The following is a 21,021-nucleotide window of genomic DNA, read 5'->3' on the forward strand; positions in this document are numbered from 1 at the left end:
TTTGTCGCGGCGTGAGCATGGCGTGAGTTACGGAAACACGATTTTGTTCTCAAAATTTAAATGTTACAATCTTTACCAGACAAATAATGCAGTCACATTTCATAACTTGAACAAATTGGAAAGGAAATGATTATTTTGAAGAAATGTGTGGACGAAATAATTACAAGAACTAAAAAAAACGTAATGCACGTTGGAAATAACAACACCAAGTACACAATAGAAATGTATTACGTTTAAATTGCGGTATCGAATCAGGATACAGGAAGAAAGTTTCCTATTCAGGGCTTACTATTAGAAACGAGGTTGAAACTAAAGTAAGCCCTATCCTGGGGACGACGTTGTGTTAACAGGTGCATAAGGCCAAAAAAAATAATAGTTCTGCTTCCGGTTTCCCTACCTATCCTATTCTGACAGCCCCATACCCTAATTATTTTATTGGAAAAATGAGAGAAAAACCACCCCAAACCATCACTTTATACCTTTTACATCACTTGATATTGACTACACGCAGACCCCTCCATTATGATGGTACACAAAAAGAATTGGCAAAAAAAATTCCCTACCCAACTACCCTATTTTCGAATGTCATGTAATCGGAAGCAAAACTATTTCTTTTGGGCCTTATTAAAGAAATAATCATAGCCCTTTTGACCCACGTCCTGGACTCTATTGGACTTTGGACTAAGCATAATTAATGTATTACTGTCTGGTCGTACACGAATTACCACGAGACTGTTGTACATGTAGATGTTTGTAGTTTGTAAATACCATATAGCCTATGGTAATGGAATGATCGATCAGTGTTTGCCTAGCCGAGAATAAAGCACGTTTTCAAACTCAATTATTGCGTGAAAACCGACTTTAACTAGTTCATTACAAACTGGCGACGCGGATAACTGATCGGTAAAATCGTGGAACTTCGAAAGGGGAAAGATGAATGGCTGTAGTACGTTGAAAATTGCAACATTTAATATTTGTTGCCGACGATATCACGGCCGCAGCAAAGAAACAAGCCATACTGCTTTAGTGATTGGGACCGACGCCTACAAGTTGCTGAGAAATCTCGTGAACTTGCCCCGCTAAACCTGGTGAAAAATCCTATGAAGTATTGGAAATGCTTGACCCAACACCACATCCCTCAGGACCTAGCTGTACCATCGCAACTTCGACTCCAGGGTGTCAAGCAGTACGCGCCCATCACGACCTGCTCTCTCACCCTGGTACGGGATCATTTGCATGTGCAAAATATTTGAACACGTATGCAAATGAGGAATAGTCTGGTGCCTGCATGTGCGTTACATTATCGTGCGTTTTTGTATGCGGTGACTGGGGTAAAAACAGAGTCCATTCGTCGCAGCGCCAGCACAGCGTGAGTTACGAAAACACGATTTATTCAATTAAACTGTTACAACATGCAGTATCACATTTCATATTAATACCAAAGGCGTGGACGAATGATCGTGAAAAAACTTACTGCACGTTGTGAATAGACCTTTCTGCGAGTTGGTTGGCATACTGCATTTTTGCCAACCACGGCCTACAAAACTATGGAAGGTCCAACATTGCAAAAATTAAGAAGAGTTATTACAGATCACCAAAATATTATTTGATACTTGAAAAAACAACATTTTCAACAAAGCTACAAAATAATTCCTACATATGCCTTTTTACTATGTGTTGATGGCGTTATGTGGAAATTCTTTGGAAAAATATGTTGCCAACCACGGCTTCAATTTATGCACTTACGGCAGCCCATACAAAATGGCGCCAATGTTTACAAACAAAAGAAATGCCTATAACACCACGAAGAAATCCATTACTAGCCAATTGCGATATCGAATTAGGATACAGGAAGAAAATTTCCTATCCAGGGCTTACTATTGGAAACACGGTTTGAAATAAAGTAAGCACTGGGGACGAGGTTGGTACCATCGGAAATTGTTAAAAAGACACTGCATCCTGGAATGAGCTCAATTGGGCTACAAAACGCGCTTTGAACGAAATGATGTTAAAGCTATAGTCCATCATTTGCAGCCATCCGAAAAGTAACTGGCGTAATTATTGTCCTGAAATCCACGAAATGTTGTAGCATGGAGGTAGCATGGTAAAATCAACCCAGGCACTTTTTTTCAGTGTGGGCTAGTTGTGATTCCAGCCGCCCAGTTGTCGCTTACTGTGGACGGGCGGTATAAGAAACCACATTTGTGTATTGGTGCTGTGTGTAACATTATACACACCATAGAGCTGTACACACACAACATGTATCGTACACTGAATGCAAACGACGGGGAAAACGTATGCGTACTCCAGTGGCGTAAAAATACTACAGTATATAAAAAACAAAATTGTAACTTTTTGTCCAAATCCCGACGCAAATTCTATTTTTAATGAAAGACGATTATGTATGTGTATTTCATAGTCCGAAATTAGTTCATGCACAAGATTGAATATTATACACATACGAACACGTACCGAAGGCTGTAAAATAGTCCGCGCGCGTTACAGAACCGAGTATTGCGTTTTCAGAGTCCAAAGTTCGCTCGTACTCCCCGCCCTGCCAACAGGGCGCTGGTAATTGGGCTGATGAGCTTCACAGAATCTTGTGAAGGAAGTAGAGGATTGACCTTCGCATGCAGCTAGCTAGCGCGCGCTACGCATGATGGGCAGCGGATGCTAGTTTGTGTGACGCGTTCTACGTCACGGGTCACGCAAATCTATCCAATGAGAGCTCAAATGAGTCAGCCCTGACCATAGTCTAGGGGCTAGACGTTGTTCTTGTTTGCTACGCCGATAACCGGCCACCGCTATAACCGGCCACCGCGAGAGGGCGCTTTATCACGACCAACCAATATCACCCACGAACTTGTCACCCAGAACATTCGCTCGTACCCCCGCCCTGCAAACAGGACGCTGGGATACTCTGATCAGCTTCACAAAATCTTGTGAAGGAAATGGCCTATGACCTATGTATAAAGCATCAGGCTGCAGCTGATCAAGACCGCATTTACACAATGTGCTCAAAGGCTATCCGAAACTTCCCATAGAATTACGCACATTCCATACCGGATGTGATTTCTGTTTCATTGCGGACCGTGTGGACACAATTTTGAGCGTCGCATAATGCAATCCGACCGTTCGTGGCTCGAAACGGAGCCTGAGCGAGTGACAGGAATTGTAAATTTACAACACATAAGTTTTACAGAATTTCCTACATTAATACGCTTTTTCAACGAGAAAAAAAATCTCTAAACTGGAATAAAAGAGAAATGAATCAGTCTAAACGGCCGTTTCGAGCCTTGCAGAATCATGACCTTGATGACGCGCAGGTCACTGGTCACGCAAAATCCAACCAATCAGAGCGTGAATTCATCATGAGTATCCCAGCATCCTGTTTGCAGGTACTTGCTATTGGTTGTGTAATGCGCGCGCATTTGTTTTGGCTAATGTATGTAGCGCGCATTATTTATGTTGCATAATTACCCCAAATACATGCATATTCATAGTCTGACTCCCTGACGTACCATACCGTGCCGTTTCCAGCGGATATTGAATCATGATGTAATGTACGTGTGTATACATGTAATGGTGCATGTGTACCAAGGTGACCGTTTTAGCCCATTTTCGGCTAACTTTGTCCGCATTTTGTAAAAAAACGAGAGTTTGATAGAAAATTTGACAGAATGGATTTTTTTGGGCAGATTTCTGGCAGAATTCTGCAAAAATGGTTGTAAATTTGATTTGATGAGAACACTGAGCAAATTTGAACAAAAAATGAACAAATCTGAACAACAAATTCGAACAAAAAATGATACATATTTGTTTAAAAAGCTTCAATCCTTTCAAACAAACCCTGGCATAATGGGACAAGTTGGCTGGTCTAGGCAGAGTTGTAATGACTCGAGTCAATTGACTCGACTCGAGTTCCTAAGGGTAAATGACTCAACTCGACTTTACTGCGAGCAAATGACTCGAGCGAAGGCTGATAAATCGTCGCTTTGCTCACGAAGTGACAAAAACCTCGAAAATCGATATTTATTCGATTTTGAGTTTTACTAGCCATTTTATTATAGTTATCTCAAGGAACAATTTGACCAAGTTTCAAGGCAAAATATTGTTACTTTCTTAATTATTGTAAACAAACAATATTATTGACAACAAGCGGCCTGAAATCGGTGATTTTCATTTTCACGAAGTGTAAAAAAGTGTAAATTGTTCTCACGAAGTGACAAAAAGTCACCTCGTGAGCAGGGCCAGAAATTATACAATGGTCTACACGCGGCAGGATGGGAGCGTACACGCGCGCGCGAACGATGTTGAAAAGGAACAGACGCGCGCGTGCTCAACTGTCGTGACGCGCAAAAGTAACAAGTTTGTTGCGTCGAAAAAAGTACAAGCCTCCGCGATTCATGATCCCACGAAGTGACAAAATATGGGAGCCAAAGTATTGATGTTCTCACGAAGTGCAAAAAAGTTTTATTAATGAATAACTGTTTAATTACGAACTATTTTGACAAACAAAATACTATGAATTAACAAAGAGCAAATCATATCCTATCGGACAATGCAAAAAATTTCGAATTCTGTTACTGCAAAGTGGTTGAAAATGTCTTTTGAAAATATGACCAACTTCAAATGCGATTATCTCAGAATGGACTTTTGTCAAATTTTGAGGTTTTTGTCACTTCGTGAGCAAAACGACGAAATAAGACTCGATCGAGCCCGCCCCCCCCCCCCAAAAAAGCGCAACTTTGCGAAAAGTATTCGCAATGACTTACGGTGCAAAATTTATGCTCACTTTACTTTGCGAATAGCAGTCATATACAAATATACAAGTGTCACAGACTCCCACCCCATGATTCTAGAACGCACAAAATACCATCCGGGAACCAGATTTTTAAAACACATTTTCTATTTCGCTGTTTCATCATGGTTTTTTTTTAATTTCTTATGAAGCTTTGGATTTGAACGCTCGCTAAAGTTATGTCCTCCTTTAAATTTTGGCCCTATACATAGTGTTCAAATAATCGTGACTCGAATTGACTCGAGTTAAATATTTGTCTCGACTAGACTCGACCTTTTGACCTAATGACTCGACTCGATTCGAGTCACTTCTTTAAAATGACTTGACTCGACTCGAGTCACAAAAATCAGTGACTCGTTACAACTCTGGGTCTAGGTGCTGAAGTTCACTGGGAAACGTCGTCGTGGCCGGATCTGCGTTTTGCCCGAAATTTATTAAAGATCTTTATGTGACTATAGAATGTTTATAATGTGAGTTGAACCTTAATTATGGGTAATACTACCAATCTACATGTGATTTTAAGTGTTTATAGTGTATTTCGATTAATTCTCGGGAATTTGGCAGATTTTTGATAAACCTGACAGATTTTTTATGTGCATTTTTTTAGCAGAATTTAGCTCTGACTTTACGGTCACACTGATGTGTACGTGTGTGCGTGTACGTGTACGGCGCCTACGGCGCAATACTTTGGTGTATCATACTGCGTTAAGTTGGAAATGGCAACTTCTCCGCCATTTCTCCGTCGTATTTTACGAACCAAACAGCGCGAGCGTACTGCAATGCTACCCCGGACGGGCCCGGCGCCGTACACGGCCGGATGGCAACCCGCGGCTCGGCCGACAGCATAGCAGACAATAATCCACTGTACGTCTGAAACGTCCACCCAGTAGTATAGCACTATAGCGAGCTACCAGACTATTGTGCAGTTTTGTGGCAGATCTGTTTCGTGAGTGCGCGTGCGCGAAGAGGAAATTACGTACAAAATTGGCGCACGCGCACTAGTTTCCCCCATTTTTCGGGGGGAAATTTAAGCAAGTACCCTAGACGTTGATCTGACAAGTTCGTGGGTGATCATGGTTGGTCGTGATGGTTCCCTCTCGCGGTTATCGGCGTAGCAAACAAGAACGATGTCTAGCCCCTAGACTACCCTGACCAGCGTCCTGTTTGCAGGGCGGGGGGTACGAGCGAAAGTCCAAAGTACACTGCGCTCACTCGGTATCAGTCAGTAGTCGTGTCACGCACGCAGCCCTGTTTGACCTCAGTTTCTTGTCCCGAGGTCGCGCACGCATGGCCCAAAAGCGTACGCAAGATATTAGGAGATTTATTCGAGTCTACATAAAAACACGAAAAGTGCCTGAATACATGCACTGTTTGGCCAAAATAAAATAAGTGAAAAGTTGAAATCGTGTGCTTTATCTTGATACCAAAAATAACTGCTTTTGACAAATATAAGTGTAGTATACGGCCTGTCAAACAAAATCATATTTTTTTTATCAACAAAATTATCAATGGCCAATAGTTTTTAGGTGTACATTCGATTCTTAAAAAGGCCGAAAGAAACGGCAAGGCTCAGTAGATAAAGGAAAGTTTACGCTTCATTTTCATGTGAAACACGTGCAGGAGACTTCTAATGTTTGGTCCAAATCGCTGGTTGAAAAATGAAGACTTTTGCGAGATTTCATGATTTGCAATCACGTGTACGCGTGTAAACGAACGTAAGTACATGTTGTACGCCGTCCTGAAAACGTTTGTGATCGTGAATATCACGTGCTATAACGTGCATTGAATGACTTATGAATATTGAGCAGGCCATACTCGAGCTTGACCGATCAGTGGACGTATGGATCATAAGGTCACACCGTGTTTGGGTTCCTAGCTACAATGGCGACGATCTTTACGCGTTGTGAAAAATGGAAGTTGTTGGAAACATTAGGAGTATATCGAATTCTTAAAATATTAACAACATCAAGTTCACAAGATTTTTTGTAGATGAAGGTTCATTCTTTCGTTTGATTACCTCAACATTTGGGAGTCTTTCATCGTTCTCGAAAAAACCTGAAATTTCATGACCTAATTTTTAGTCGATTTGTTTGTGAAATAATATCGTCAAAATGCATCGAAATCTTTTTTTTTTTGAGAAAAAAAAAATACCTAGATGGATTTATGAAGTAGGTCTTTAACTACCTAAAACAACTTTGTTGTGGTTTGCCATGAAAATTGCGAATTTTCTGAAGCCCTTTTTACGGCCATCGTTCGCTGGCCTCGCGTTGCTGTCAGTTGTGTGGACAAGAAAATAGAGCAGCGTGATACGGCAACTGACTGGTATAATATTTTCGTTTGCACGAAGTATTAAACTCACCAGTTTAAAGGCTTTTATTGAACGTTTCAAAGTGTTTCTCTCCGAATTGTATTTCCGTAGTCTTGTAACTTTGTGAAAACGAAAATCGTTCGCGCCAGACAGTGTCCGAGGGCGAATCCGTTTGGGGACTGGAGCAAGATATGGGAGAAATAAAAAAATAGAACTTTGTTTTGAAATTCATTCGATAGGATACAAAAGTGGACTTACGGTCTGAAGAGCCTTTTCTTTTTAATTTTCAGACGATATTTTCAGGTCGAAATCTGCTCTGTAAAGAAGAAACAAATCGTCCTTCGGTTCTTGAAGAAATCGAATGGGTGCACCACGCAACTCAACTTATAGCAGGCCAGTACTTTCTGTGTGTTCTTTCCGTTTATCCCAGCCAGCTGGCAGAGATCGTACCATACACGAAAGGGGGAAAATAAAGTCTATAACATTGATGTTCATAACATAGGTGAACCCATTAGGCCAAGCGCAGTTTTTTCCGTTTCTGTAAGTCTCTTACCAATGCATTAATTGTACTGGAAAATCATTGAGTGTCAAAATACTTTATTAAATTAAAACACTTGTAATATGAGGATGCACCGTTTTGCGCCACGATTTGTTGTAATCCCTCTGAGGTACAATGGACGCGTCCAAATTTTAATCTTCGTATCCTATTAATAATTAAACAGAAAAAGTCATAAAGTTTTGCTATGGGAACCAGATTTATCATGATCACACCGTAGAGAAAGCCACGTAGGGGTCACGTTGGTATTCTGGAAATGACGATTCCATTTTATTGAAGGGTAAGTCTTGTACAAAAAAGAAGAATGTTCACCATTTACTCATAAAAAATAAAATAATGCCCTTCCGCGACAATAGATTTCATTCCAGCTTTCTTTTCCCTCACATCCTGCATTACTTTAGGCCATTAATTTTTGTGTTCACTTTTCAGTGCCGCCTGTGGCCCGCCCCGTCACTCAATCGTATGAAATGCTCTTTCCAACAATACAAGAATTATTTTGATCGGAGGAGGGGGAAAGTTTTTTTCCAATTCACTCACGGCACTCCTCTCTTTCCAGAGAACATTATTTTGTGGTAATTTCAGTAGGATCGTGCCATACACGAAATGACATGGGATCTAAAATAAAGTCCTTCAATTTATTTTTGTTTATAACAGGGGTAAACCCATTAGGGCTAAGCGCAGTTTTTTCCGTTTCTGTACGTCTCTAACCAATACATTCATTGTATTGGAAAAGCGGTGAGTGTCAAAATCTATATATATAAGAGAGAAGTTTACTCGCCCCCGAGACGATGTTTGCTCATGAAAGGATCCCAGACCGCGGGCTCCCGCGGCGCCAAAATCGCTCCACGTCCGTGGAAAAATGCGGAGGGTGTCTTCCGCCGGGTCGGACGCTTCGGGTCGTCCTGATTTTCCCGTACGGACCGGCGATCCGTTTCGTCGATTTTTCGTGACTGCGTTTTGCGCAGGAATTTGCCGTCGTGTGCGCTTTCACGTTGACTGCCTGGCCGCCCCCTGTGCTGGCTATTTCTGCGTGTCTAGACTGTGCGAGGTCAGCGAGGTCAACGTAGGGGTTTCATTTACGTGTTCTACTCAGCCGTTTTGCAAAAGAGTTTACCAAACGTTAGTATGGGGTGACCTTGGTAAAATATTTTTTCTCCATGGTGCGTGGCCACCAAGTGTCCCTATTCTTTCATATGCTTCGCTTGCCTTGCCGCCCTGCGCCGAGTGCAACGAATACTCAGAAGGACTACACATAAGTATGCCCTTGCGCGGTCTGACCAATCGAAAGTCTACACTGCATAGTATTTCTGGGCTATGCAAAACTGTCGATGGCAACGCGTACTGCAGCCTGCTCCACACCCTGCAAACGAGGTTGGGTACTTGAAGCGCAAGCATGTGACGTCGCGTGATAGAGTGCTGTTGCTTCCATAATGTGTTTACAGCTCCATGCTTCCACCACCAAGGCTGAGCGTTGTGAGTTCGCTGCCCGCCACGTATAATTCAGTGTCGCGTTATAATTTCGGGGGCCTGTTTGGGGTCAACGAAGGATCGATGCATTGCTTCGAATATCGCGATCTTAAACAAAGTCACAAAAAAATCGACGAAAAAGTGTCCGACCCGGCGGACGACACCCACATTTTTCCACGGACGTGAAGCCGCGGTCTCGGATCCTTTCAGAAGCAAACATTTCTCGGAGGCCGAGTAAAACTTGCTCTTATATATAGATGGTTGAACCAACTTGAATAAAAGTTGAATCGTAGACGGTCTCGCAAATTGTAAGAAGTTCAAGTTTACGTTTGTTGAAGAGTCCAATACTGAAACTTAATTATGACCTTCCTCCATGATTCAGACCGTTTGTAATTTTATGGTAACACTCAACATTTTCATTTTAAATGACACCTTCACGTTTTATTGCATTATGATTTATTGTCAAATTGTACAACCAGCCTTCGCCTGTGTACTACAGTAACCTTTTCACTACGTTTTCCAAATGCGACTGCCTCACAAAAAGCCAATTTAACAGACCAACGGCAACATTTACAGAGTTGCCATGGTACATAATTATTATCATGTGTGTAAATCGACGGGGAACAGGGGACCCCCCCCCCCCCACACACACACACACATTTTGAGGGGGGACATTGTTTGGTCTCCCCCCCCCCCCCCCCACACACACACTTTTTCTTCCCCGAATAAAAATATTGTAGCCTACAATAATGATTCTATTGCTCAGAATACATGTAGCTGATTCAATTACTCAAAACTCAAAACTTTCACAAATGATCTTTTGCTCAAATTGGTTTTAGTGATCAGAAATTGCCTCAGATCACACCACAGAAATTGCTATTCTTTAACTGCATGTCTCCCCAACTATATCCCCCATTTACATTTAACTCCCCACATTTTCATCCCCAACACTACGCCCTACCCGATCTATGATCGGGTAAACCAGCTTGTATTTTATAAAGAAAACATTATTTTGTAATATATACACGATTTGTTGTAATCCCTCCGAGGTATGGACGCGTCCGTTGACCCTTGGTGTTATTATGTGGCACGGACAAGTTATGGGTATGCATGTCGAGCTGTGTACAAAGCAACATAAAATAAAGACTAGAGGTTTGCGTTTGTTGTTACAAACGCAGAGTGGTCGGGCAGGCAATTTAATTGTTCATTAAACACTGCCGAGTTGAGTTATGAATATGCTTATGTAAGAACCAAAGGATCACAAATAAAATCCTTTCCAGTACAATCAATTCTTTGTTTAGAATGCATCTTTAACGGTGTGATAAATTTTAGTAAACATTTTATGTACACATACAAATTATTTCTGGCTTTATGACGTCATTATTCAAAACTGGAAATGAATACTGATGTAATTCGGAGTGGATAAATGTTTTTTGTGAAGTTTAATAACGTATGAAAATATGGAAAATATAACTGAATGTATTCATAACACCTAACTTCCGGTTTGATGACGTCACAGTAATCGGAAGCAAAGGGTGAACATTGTGGATATCGTTATTTGGGCTACGAAGATATGCGACATGAATCAAATGGATATCGTTATTTGGGCTACGAAGATATACGACATGAATCAAATGATGCAATTAAATTTAAAAGTGTTATCGTTTTCAAAGTCTCATAGATGTAACTTCCGGTCTGATGACGTAATTTTAAGCCTTGCCAAATTATCTGTTGTTAATCAAGGAATTTCAAGGGGCGATTTGGTAAAATTTTAACGAATGATTTTCAAATGAAAGAAAGCAAATACTATTTAATATGCCGCTAGGGGCGCCCTTTCAAAAGGTGACGTCATCACACTGGTTTTTTTTTGTCTGGTATTCCTCAATTAACACTTTCATAATATATATGTGTGTCTGGCATTCCTCAATAAACACTTACAAAATATATATGTGTGTAGTAAAATGTTTCCGCTTTTGAGTTATACTCGGTTTTTATTAAACTTCCGGTAACACGGGAAATGAAGGTCAAGCGGTTTTGTGTCCGGGGACAAGAAATGTTTCTCACAGCAAAGACTACAGACTCACGAAAAAACGAACACGATACTATATTTAGTTCAAAAGATATAGCGCAAACTATTTCTTAAAATTTGCCCTTCAGTCACTTGTAATTTGATACATGATGGCGTCATGATGACGTAACAAAATATATATTATCTTCGTAACGTGGTAAAAGTTCACTGTAGGTATTCATAACACCTAACTTCCGGTTGGATGACGTCACAGTTTTTGGAAGCAAAAGGTGAACATTGTAAGGCATATCGTTATTTGGGCTACGAAGATATACGACATTAATCAAATGATAGAATTACATTTAAAATAGTATCGTTTTCAAATTCTCATAGAAGTAACTTCCGGTCTGATGACGTCATGAATTTGAATTCTTGCCAAATTATCTGTGGTTAATCAAAGAATAATGAGGGGTGGTTTGGTAAAATTTTAACAGATGGTTTTCAAATTAAAGAAAGCAAACAATATTTTATATGCCGCTGGGGGCGCTCTTTCGAAAGATGACGTTCATCACACTGTTTTGTGTCTGGCTTTCCTCAATTAACACTTTCATAATGTATATGTGGGTAGTAAAATGCTTTTGCTTTTGAGTTATACTCGGTTTTTATTGCACTTCCAGTAACACCGGAAGTGAAGGTCAAGCGGTTTTGTGTCCGGGGACAAGAATTGTTTCTCACAGCATAGTCTACAACTTTACGAAAAAAACGAACACGATACTTTATTTAGTTCAAAAGATATAGCGCTAACTATTTTGTCAAAATTTTCATTAAATCACTTGTAATTTGATACTCGAGGACGTCATGATGACGTAACAAAATATATAGTATCTTCGTATTAAAACGTGATGCAAATTCACACTAGGTTTTATGATCATACCGTAAACCGTATGGAAGAAATTTTGCTTTGTTTTGATTTCAGGCTATAGTCTTCATTTTGAATTCACCTAACTTTAACCTTCCGGTTTACCCGGAAGAAAGGGTCAAGTGAGTTCACGTTCACGAAAAGAAATGTTCATTAATTCATGGTCTATCTTATTACTAAATATATAAACACATATATAATATGTGTGTAGTAAAATGCTTCCCCTTTTGAGTTATACTCGGTTTTTATTGCACTTCCGGTAACACCGGAAGTGAAGGTCAACCGGTTTTAGGTCCGGGGGCAAGAATTGTTTCTCACAGCATAGTCTACAACTTCGTTTGTTTGGATCGGTTGTGGTTTGCCATGAAAATTGCGAATTTTTTGAAGCCCTTTTTACGGCCATCGTTCGCTGGCCTCGCGTTGCTGTCAGTTGTGTGGACAAGAAAATAGAGCAGCGTGACACGGCAACTGACTGGTATAATATTTTCGTTTGCACGATGTATTAAACTCACCAGTTTAAAGGCTTTTATTGAACGTTTCAAAGTGCTTCTCTCCGAATTGTATTTCCGTAGTCTTGTAACTTTGTGAAAACGAAAATCGTTCGCGCCAGACAGTGTCCGAGGGCGGATCCGTTTGGGGACTGGAGCAAGATATGGGAGAAATAAAAAAAAAATAGAACTTTGTTGTGAAATTCATTCGATAGGATACAAAAGTGGACTTACGGTCTGAAGAGCCTTTTCTTTTTAATTTTCGGACGATACTTTCATGTCGAAATCAGCCTCGTAATGAAGAAATAAATCGTACTTCAGTTCGTGAAGAAATCGAAATATGTATGGGTGCACCGCGCAACTCAACTAGCAGACTGGTACTTGTCATGATGTGTGTCACATTTTAGTAAAAATGATCCCGGCATTATAGCCAGCTGGCAGAGATCTTACCACACACGAAAGGGGGAAAATAAAGTCTATAACATTGTTGTAAATAACAAAGGTGAACCCATTAGGCCAAGCGCAGTTTTTTTCCGTTTCTTTAAGTCTCTAACCAATGCATTAATTATACTGGAAAACATTGAGTGTCAAAATATTTTATTAAATTAAAACATTTGTAATTATAAAGATGCACTGTTTTGCGCCACGATTTGTTGTAATCCCTCTGAGGTACAATGGACGCGTCCAAATTTTAATCTTCGTATCCTATTAATAATTAAACAGGAAAAGTCATAATCTTTTGGTATGGGAACCAAATTTATCATGATATACCGTAGAGAAAGCTACGTAGGGGTCACGTTGGTATTCTGGAAATGACGATTCCATTTTATTGAAGGGTAAGTCTTATACAAAAAAGAAGAATGTTCACCATTTACTCATAAAAAAATAAAATAATAACTCTCCGCGACAATAGATTTCATTCCAGCTTTCTTTTTCCTCACATCCTGCATTATATTTGTTTTCACTTTTCAGTGCCGCCTGTGGCCCGCCCCGTCACTCAATCGTATGAAATGCTCTTTCCAACAATACAAGAATTATTTTGATTGGAGGAGGAGGGAAAGTGTTTTTCCAATTCAATCCCGGCACTCCTCTCTTTCCAGAGAACATTATTTTGTGGTAACTTCAGTAGGATCATGCCATACACGAAATGGCACGGGATCTAAAATAAAGTCCTTCAATTTATTATTGTTTATAACAGGGGTAAACCCCGGTATTAGGGCTAAGCTTTTTTTTTCGTTTCTGTACGTCTCTAACCAATGCATTAATTGTACTGGAAAAGCATTGAGTCTCAAAATACTTTATAAAATTAATACATACATGCGCCGTTTTGCGCCACGATTTGTTGTAATCCCTCTGAGGTATGGACGCGTCCATTGACCCTTAGTGTTAATATGCGACACGGACTCATTATGCATTATTATGACTCATCACGTCGAGCTGTACTATACTGTGAACTTGATAAAACACCACCTGACCTATGCACTTCGAGCTGTATTGTCACGTGTACACAACTTCCATGTGTGAACGTGCTCCGTTGCTGACTTGTTGGTCCACAATTATTGTGTTTCCTGACAGATGATGTAAAAGAAATCTTACAAAGCTTTTATCTTTCACTGATCATGACATTTTCAGCACTGTTTATTTTATTTGTCAAACACTTTGGAAAGGACATTTTATTGTAAATTCTTAGTGGTTTTTCAAACCCTTTTTTAATCCAGAAAGACTTTAAGACAATACTTGCAAAACCAGGCTGCTTGGCACCCAAAACACACTACTTTACAATTACAGCAAAAAACCAGAATACAAACACTGTAATGCTGAAAAGTCGTTTTCATACTCTTGGGTACAATAGAGTACATAAAATGCAAAGTCCACAACCATATTTGTTTTGGTATAAAGGAAAGTCGTTATCATACTCTTAGGTACAATAGAGTACATAAAATGCAAAGCCCACAACCATATTTTTTTGGTAGTTCCTCCAGAGTAAATATACATGTATGTGTTTCATATTACACAAGTAACAGTCATAATGCGTGTACGGTAGACTATTTATAAACCAAATGCCAACTTCATTAAAGTTACGATCAACTTGTGAAGTTATCAATTAAATTTTTACTATTCTTTGCATGTGCTCTTTTTACATGTTGGTCCAGAGGAATTGTTGTGTTTCTCGACAGAATGATGTAAAAGAAATCTTACTATGCCTCTATTTTTAACTAATCATAACATATTCAACACTGTTTTTTTTTCTTTTTCAAATACTTTGGAAGGAAAATTATACTGTAAATTCTTAGTGGTTTTTCCAACCCTTTTTTTAATCCAGAAAGACAATACTTGCAAAACCAGGCTGCTTGGCACCCAAAACACACTACTTTACAACAGCAAAAACCAGAATACAAATACAAACACTGTAATGCTGAGATGTGTCTAAACTATTCAAAAAGCCTCTCTAAACCTGAAGCAAAAGCAAAAATGTCGCGCAATTTTGTTTATAAAGAACTCCATGATAAATTTTTCTTTATTAGCATAAATGGACTGTGAACCTCTTATCACTTAAAACAAATACATGTACATGTAAACAGCATATGATATAAGATTTGAGGCTTTGCATGGTGGGGTATCGGTATCGTTTCGGGTTTTTGCGGTAACACCATGTGGTAATAACTACTGCTTAGAAGATATTAGTTCTGAGAAGAACTTGTCCTGCTTATTATCAACTTGCTAAGTAGTTTTTTGTTCTGTTTAGAACAGTCCTGCTGTAAGTTCTAAAAGAACTTACAGCAGGACTTACACCATATGCTGTAAACAGCATATGGTAGTGCATACAGGTAATTCTGGTGTCATAGACATTGTATTTGAACCCAACTTTTATTTCTGTAATTACATGACGGATACAGACATGCAACTGGGAATTAAAAAAAAAACATGAGGAAACTCCAAACCACACAAGACTTTGTACAGTATTTTTCAATTTGTAATGGCATTCGTGAAAAGTAAAAACGAGGAAAACAAATGAGAAAAATGAGAAAAACAGCGGATCCAAGGAAAAGTTGCATGCCTCAGGATAAAAGGCAATAGCGATTTCTTATGTACACTATTACTGATTCAAGCCCAAGACTCGCAACTATTTCAGGAACAGACTGATGCCTAGATCATTGATTCAAGCATCAGTAATGTCTTAAAGATACAGTCTCCAACTCGTGCTTATGAAAACACAGCCCATCTGTGACACTGGAATTACCCACATCGGGCAAATTGAAACCATGGATGAAAACAACGAACACAATTGTATACAAACAGAAAACGGTTAAATACTGAAAACAGGTGTTATAATGCTTCATTATTTATGAGAAAGGTGGACATAAAAATATGATAAAATACCTCGGACAAGTCCAGTCTTTAATTGCCCATGATAGAAACATAATGTAACTATTCATAAGATGGAATTCGCGTCGGGGTGATGTATATCAATATTAGGTTTTGCCCTTCACCGACGTAAAAACACTGTATACTCTGTGTGTTACCTCCCGAGAGAGATTTGGAAATTTCACTTGGGTGGGACTCCAACCCACGACCTCACTCGACCACCGAGCTTGCGGGATCAATTGGCTGGTACGAATCTGATGTAGCAGCGAGTTTGAACCAGCCAACCGATCCCGCAAGCTCGGTGGTCAAGCAGAAAGCAGGAGGTCGTGGGTTTGAGTCCCACCCGAGTGATTTTTTCCAACTTTCACTCGGAGGTAACACACTGAGTAAACAGTGTTTATGTGTAAGTGAAGGGCAAAACTTAAGATTGAGAAACATAATGTAAGCTGTTCTATCAGGGCACCACCACACATTGTGTTGTGTGTCCTGAAATCATAAGTCCCATCTTAGCATCTGATGCTCAAGTGAGAAGTGTTACATTCCCAGTTCTCTTAATTTTTACCCAAATTACTTGTATACCCCAAAAATTTATTAAAGTTTATGAAACTCATTAATGTACCAAATACTACGCCTGAATATTCTCTTTGGTTTCTCTGTGTGGAAAAATAGATTTTTATTGAATGATAAAGACAAGTTCATTATAGATATATTCTGTCTTGAAACAATACAGGTTTCCTTGATAGACTTTGTTTAATAGTTGAGAAACTAAATAATACTCAGAATCAGACACAAGGTCTTTCCAATATGCGTAAAGTACTTTTGTTGCTATGCATATAGTACTTTGGTTGCTATGCATATAGTACTTTAGTTGCTATGCGTATAGTACTTTTGGTCGTGCACAGCCAGATAGCAAAAATAGCGATTGCCATGTAACTAGGCTCATTTTGGCTTGGAGAGGCCCTCATTATTTTTTGTTATTTCCCCATTTCTCTACACCTACTACCCCTAGCCTGGAGAAATTGTGTGCAATGTGTTTACAACTTAATACCTAAGCACTTCTTGGCATTTCTATTTATCACAACAATATATGAAATATCAAGTTATGAAGCAATTAAGAAAAATAACAAAAATATTCTCAAATTTCAAAAAATTGTTGAGGGCGGGGACGAGAAACACGTAATTTATGTTATTTGGCCTTAATCACTGCTGATTTTTCCATTAAAACAAATATTTAAGCACTAGGGCACCTCTGACTGATTTCTTTTTTATTTTTGTTTCTTTGGGTGTAATTTGTCAGACGGGAACGATAGAAGAGAAGATTTTCCAGCGTCAGGTCCACAAGAAGGCTCTGTCCAGCTGTGTAGTGGATTATGAGGAGGACGTGGAAAGGCACTTCTCCCTGGATCAGCTACGAGACCTCTTTCCTCTCAATGAGTCCACCATCAGTGATACGCATGACAAGTGAGTGGGGATCAGCAAAGTGTTCACTCAGTCACTTTGCCTTATACTGTAAAAATGCTCTTTCGTCGGACGCTTTTCCATTATTAACCAGTTTCCAAGAAAAGGGCCTTTTCTTTTCTTGCCCTGCATTTATGAAAAAAGTGACGCTTGGTGGTACAAGTCGAGTGCGAGAATACTTAGAATTAAAAATTGTGTCAATGAGGGCAGCCAACAGAAAACGCCAGCTTGCTTACGTCATGGTTCAACTCTACGTCATGGCCGTACCTTGAAGTCATCTATGTAGCAGATGCTCCTGTAGCAGATGCTCCTGTAGCAGATGCTCCTGTAGCAGATGCTCCTGTAGCAGATGCTCCTGTAGCAGATGCTCCTGTAGCAGATGCTCCTGTAGCAGATGCTCCTGTAGCAGATGCTCCTGTAGCAGATGCTCCTGTAGCAGATGCTCCTGTAGCAGATGCTCCTGACGGCTTTTGCTTTACTTCTTGCTTTTAACATAGTGGGCAGAGCAGAAACTCCCCGTAGGTACAGCGTGTGTCAATAAAAACGCAGGATTAGAAACAAAAATATTAAGAATATAAACCACCCCTATTCATCATAATTTAACCCTCTTTTCAAAGTACCTTTCCTTCTCTTCACTATGCTTTTTATCCCATCTCATTTGGACAATCCTGTCCAGAGATAGAGTACATTGAAGAAAGGTTATAAATTCCAAGCTGGTGAGTGATTTGTGAAATCACACATAACTAATGAAAGGTTTGAATTCAGTACAGGTGAAAGTATTTGTGGATTGCAAAGAAGGACATGTGTGGCAGTATTAGGCTTACATAATCCTTTAGTCCACAATCAATGTTATTAGTCAATAATTCATGATGTTTTGAAACAATGATAGTCCAGTTATTAAATTTAAGTGATACTTATCATCAGTTGTTTCAAAGAAAGTTTTGTTCATGTTTAATTGTCTTCAATGCATACCTGCATTGTACATAACTGGTCGTTGTGTTAAGGTCATTGAATCATTGCTTCAGAACGGCTTCACAAAACTTGTCATAACTTTGAACCAAAAGTCCAAATTCCACCAAACAAAAATCTTGTCAAAGGTGAAATTATGGACAATCAAATCCTTACCAAATTAGGCACACCAGTAGCATAATTTTCTCAGAAAAAAAAATCGCTTTGAATCCTGCGTTTTTATTGACACACGCTGTAGTTTTCCATGTTGTTGGTTGTTTCAAATATAATGTTCAAAATCTGTCAGTATTTGCCACATTAAAAGTGATCATCGTTAAACAGTGCACAATATGCATTCCTGATACAAAAGAAGGCCCCGTCCCGACAGTGACTACAAGTCAGGGTCAGAGTCCGGCTCTTAAGTGCCATTGTTGCCCATTTGAAGACTCAGCCCCGCCCACCTTTAATATGCCTGCATTTCGCTCAGTGCTTGTAACCGAGTTGATCGAGCTACCGTGGTCACGTGACCAAAAAGTCATTTACTGATTGGTCGATGCACTCTGCTTGAGTGACAGGCACAAAGGTCCATTGGCCTCTGTTTGGTGACATCTTAATGGTTCACTTGTGCGAATCACTCTAATCTACTTGTCTTACTCTATTTTTTTTCAAAGGATTAAATGCCGTCGCTGTGTCAACAACATCCAGGCACGCCCGCCTCCAGCGGACACGGACTGCAACAGCGACCTGGCCCACTGGAACCACTGCGCCGGCAAGCGGGGAATCCCAGACGCGGTCCTGAAGCAGGCGCTTGAAACCAACCGAGTCACGTTTGTCTTCCATCACTGATCGCATGAACAGATTAAGTCTGTTTAGTGAGATTAAGTCTGGCTTTCCTGCCGTGTTGCAGTCAAGGTTCTCCTAGCTGATGGAGCGCGGGTACCTCACAAGTCCAGTCTCAAGTAGCACGGGATGAACAATATGCCATAAATGCCTTTATCACAGTTCATTGGAGTAGCTTGTGAGTTGACTTTTTGGATTTGGCGACTTGTGAGTGACTTGTAATGGACTTGTTTTATTGCAAGTGCTGTGACTACATGACTGCTTGCTTATGGCTGTGTGTGGTTCATGCACGATTTCCCTCTTTTTTTATGGTGCCAAGAGGGGGGTTATGACCCCTAACCCCGCCCCCATTGGATCCCACTCTAGAAAATGTGGTATTACTCAGTTTTTACAAGATAAAGAAAGTACTGGAAGATATTTGCATTGTTTTGATGCAAAGTTTTTTTTTTGGTATTAGTGCATTGTATTTGAAAAGGTTATTTCCAAAACACGATAAATGTTATTTTGCTCCCTTTTAAAATCCCGCCCTCCCCTAGCTGCCCAATGTCAGTTGCGACAGGTTTAATGTAGTTAAATACATGTTCGACTTAATAAGTTAATAAAGCGAAAAGTGAAGTTTAGAAACAGCTGTGTTTTTATTCTCCCAAACTTCATAATTATGGAAATTGTCCATGTTTTTCAAATGGATATAAACTCTTCATTTGTTTCTCAAATCGTGTCTTTTATCAGATCTCCCGTATAACCCGTTGCTGTATTACAAAAACATGGCATCCAAATTGACCAATCATCAACGAAGTCCACATTTCTGATCGAAATGGCCTCACAGTTTCTAACGTATTCTCAGATAAATTGAGCATGTACGTGTATTAGACGTTCGATGTGGCTCTGCAGACGTACGTGAATGTGCGATCCTCGGACTACTCTTCAGGGGGCCGATTGAAAGTTTGAGTCATAATAATTCACTGGGTTCAAATACTCGGTCGGGACGCGCACACATTACCATTGCACACGAGCTCTATATACTAATTAGAAAAGAAAGTAATTATCAAGTGCAAATCCTGTAGGCCTAAAGTAAATGCAAAGACCGAAGGAGAATCATTTCAAACAAAACACTTTTACTTATATAATTCGTTTCTTTTAATTTGCAAGATACTCTTTGGTACATGTATATCATAGAGACTAAATTAACATAAATTATATAATTTATAAGCATTCAATCCACCTTTAAATGAAATACATATAAGCCCATAATACACTGCTTAAATCATTAAGTGTAGAACTGGTGTATCAAAATGTGTAGTTCAAAATCCACTGTGTGGCCTCTTCAGCAAATAACACTAAGAACCACCAGCCACTTATCATAATGCTGTAAATGCACTAAACGCCAATAGAAACGCCATTTTAATATTTAGTAACTTGCAGTTGATCTGTCTTTTTTTCTTTAAAGTAGAATTACATGTAGTCTTTAAATTATGTTGACATTCTGTAAACTTTAACGATCAAAAATAAAAGAGATTTTAAAAATTGTACAACGTGATGTAAAGGGGATGCCCCTTTAATTTGACAAGTGATTTTCATTTTAAGCTCTGACAGGAGTGTCAGAGCTTAAAATGACAATATACTAAATATTAAAATTGAAACTCCAAAGAAATATATTGCACTTTTCAAAATTGACTTCACGTGATGGGCTCCATTTAAACTCGCTGGAGGTAGTTTACACTGGTATTTGATAATGTAACAAAAACAAAATCTTTACACTGGTATTGTTCATGTGTAGTGTAAAATGCCTCATCATTTCCAACAGATTTCTAATAATTTTGTGTGTGGAACGCCACCATAAAATTACAACATGAATGTTTCTT

The 21,021-nt window shown here is 39.5% G+C and overlaps 1 protein-coding gene across 1 annotated transcript; it reads left to right on the forward strand.

Annotated features, from left to right (window-relative positions):
* Positions 1–17: 17 nt before the first annotated feature.
* LOC119736610 (DNA repair and recombination protein RAD54-like) lies at positions 18–19,175 on the forward strand. Its single transcript, XM_038210626.1, has 3 exons — positions 18–22; positions 17,150–17,374; positions 18,991–19,175. Exons 1-3 carry the CDS (start codon positions 18–20, stop codon positions 19,163–19,165), a joined length of 405 nt encoding a protein of 134 aa, XP_038066554.1. The 3' UTR covers positions 19,166–19,175.
* The last annotated feature ends 1,846 nt before the right edge of the window (positions 19,176–21,021 follow it).

Source organism: Patiria miniata, unplaced genomic scaffold (genome assembly GCF_015706575.1).
Source record: "Patiria miniata isolate m_02_andy unplaced genomic scaffold, ASM1570657v1 HiC_scaffold_3, whole genome shotgun sequence".
NCBI lineage: Eukaryota > Metazoa > Echinodermata > Asteroidea > Valvatida > Asterinidae > Patiria > Patiria miniata.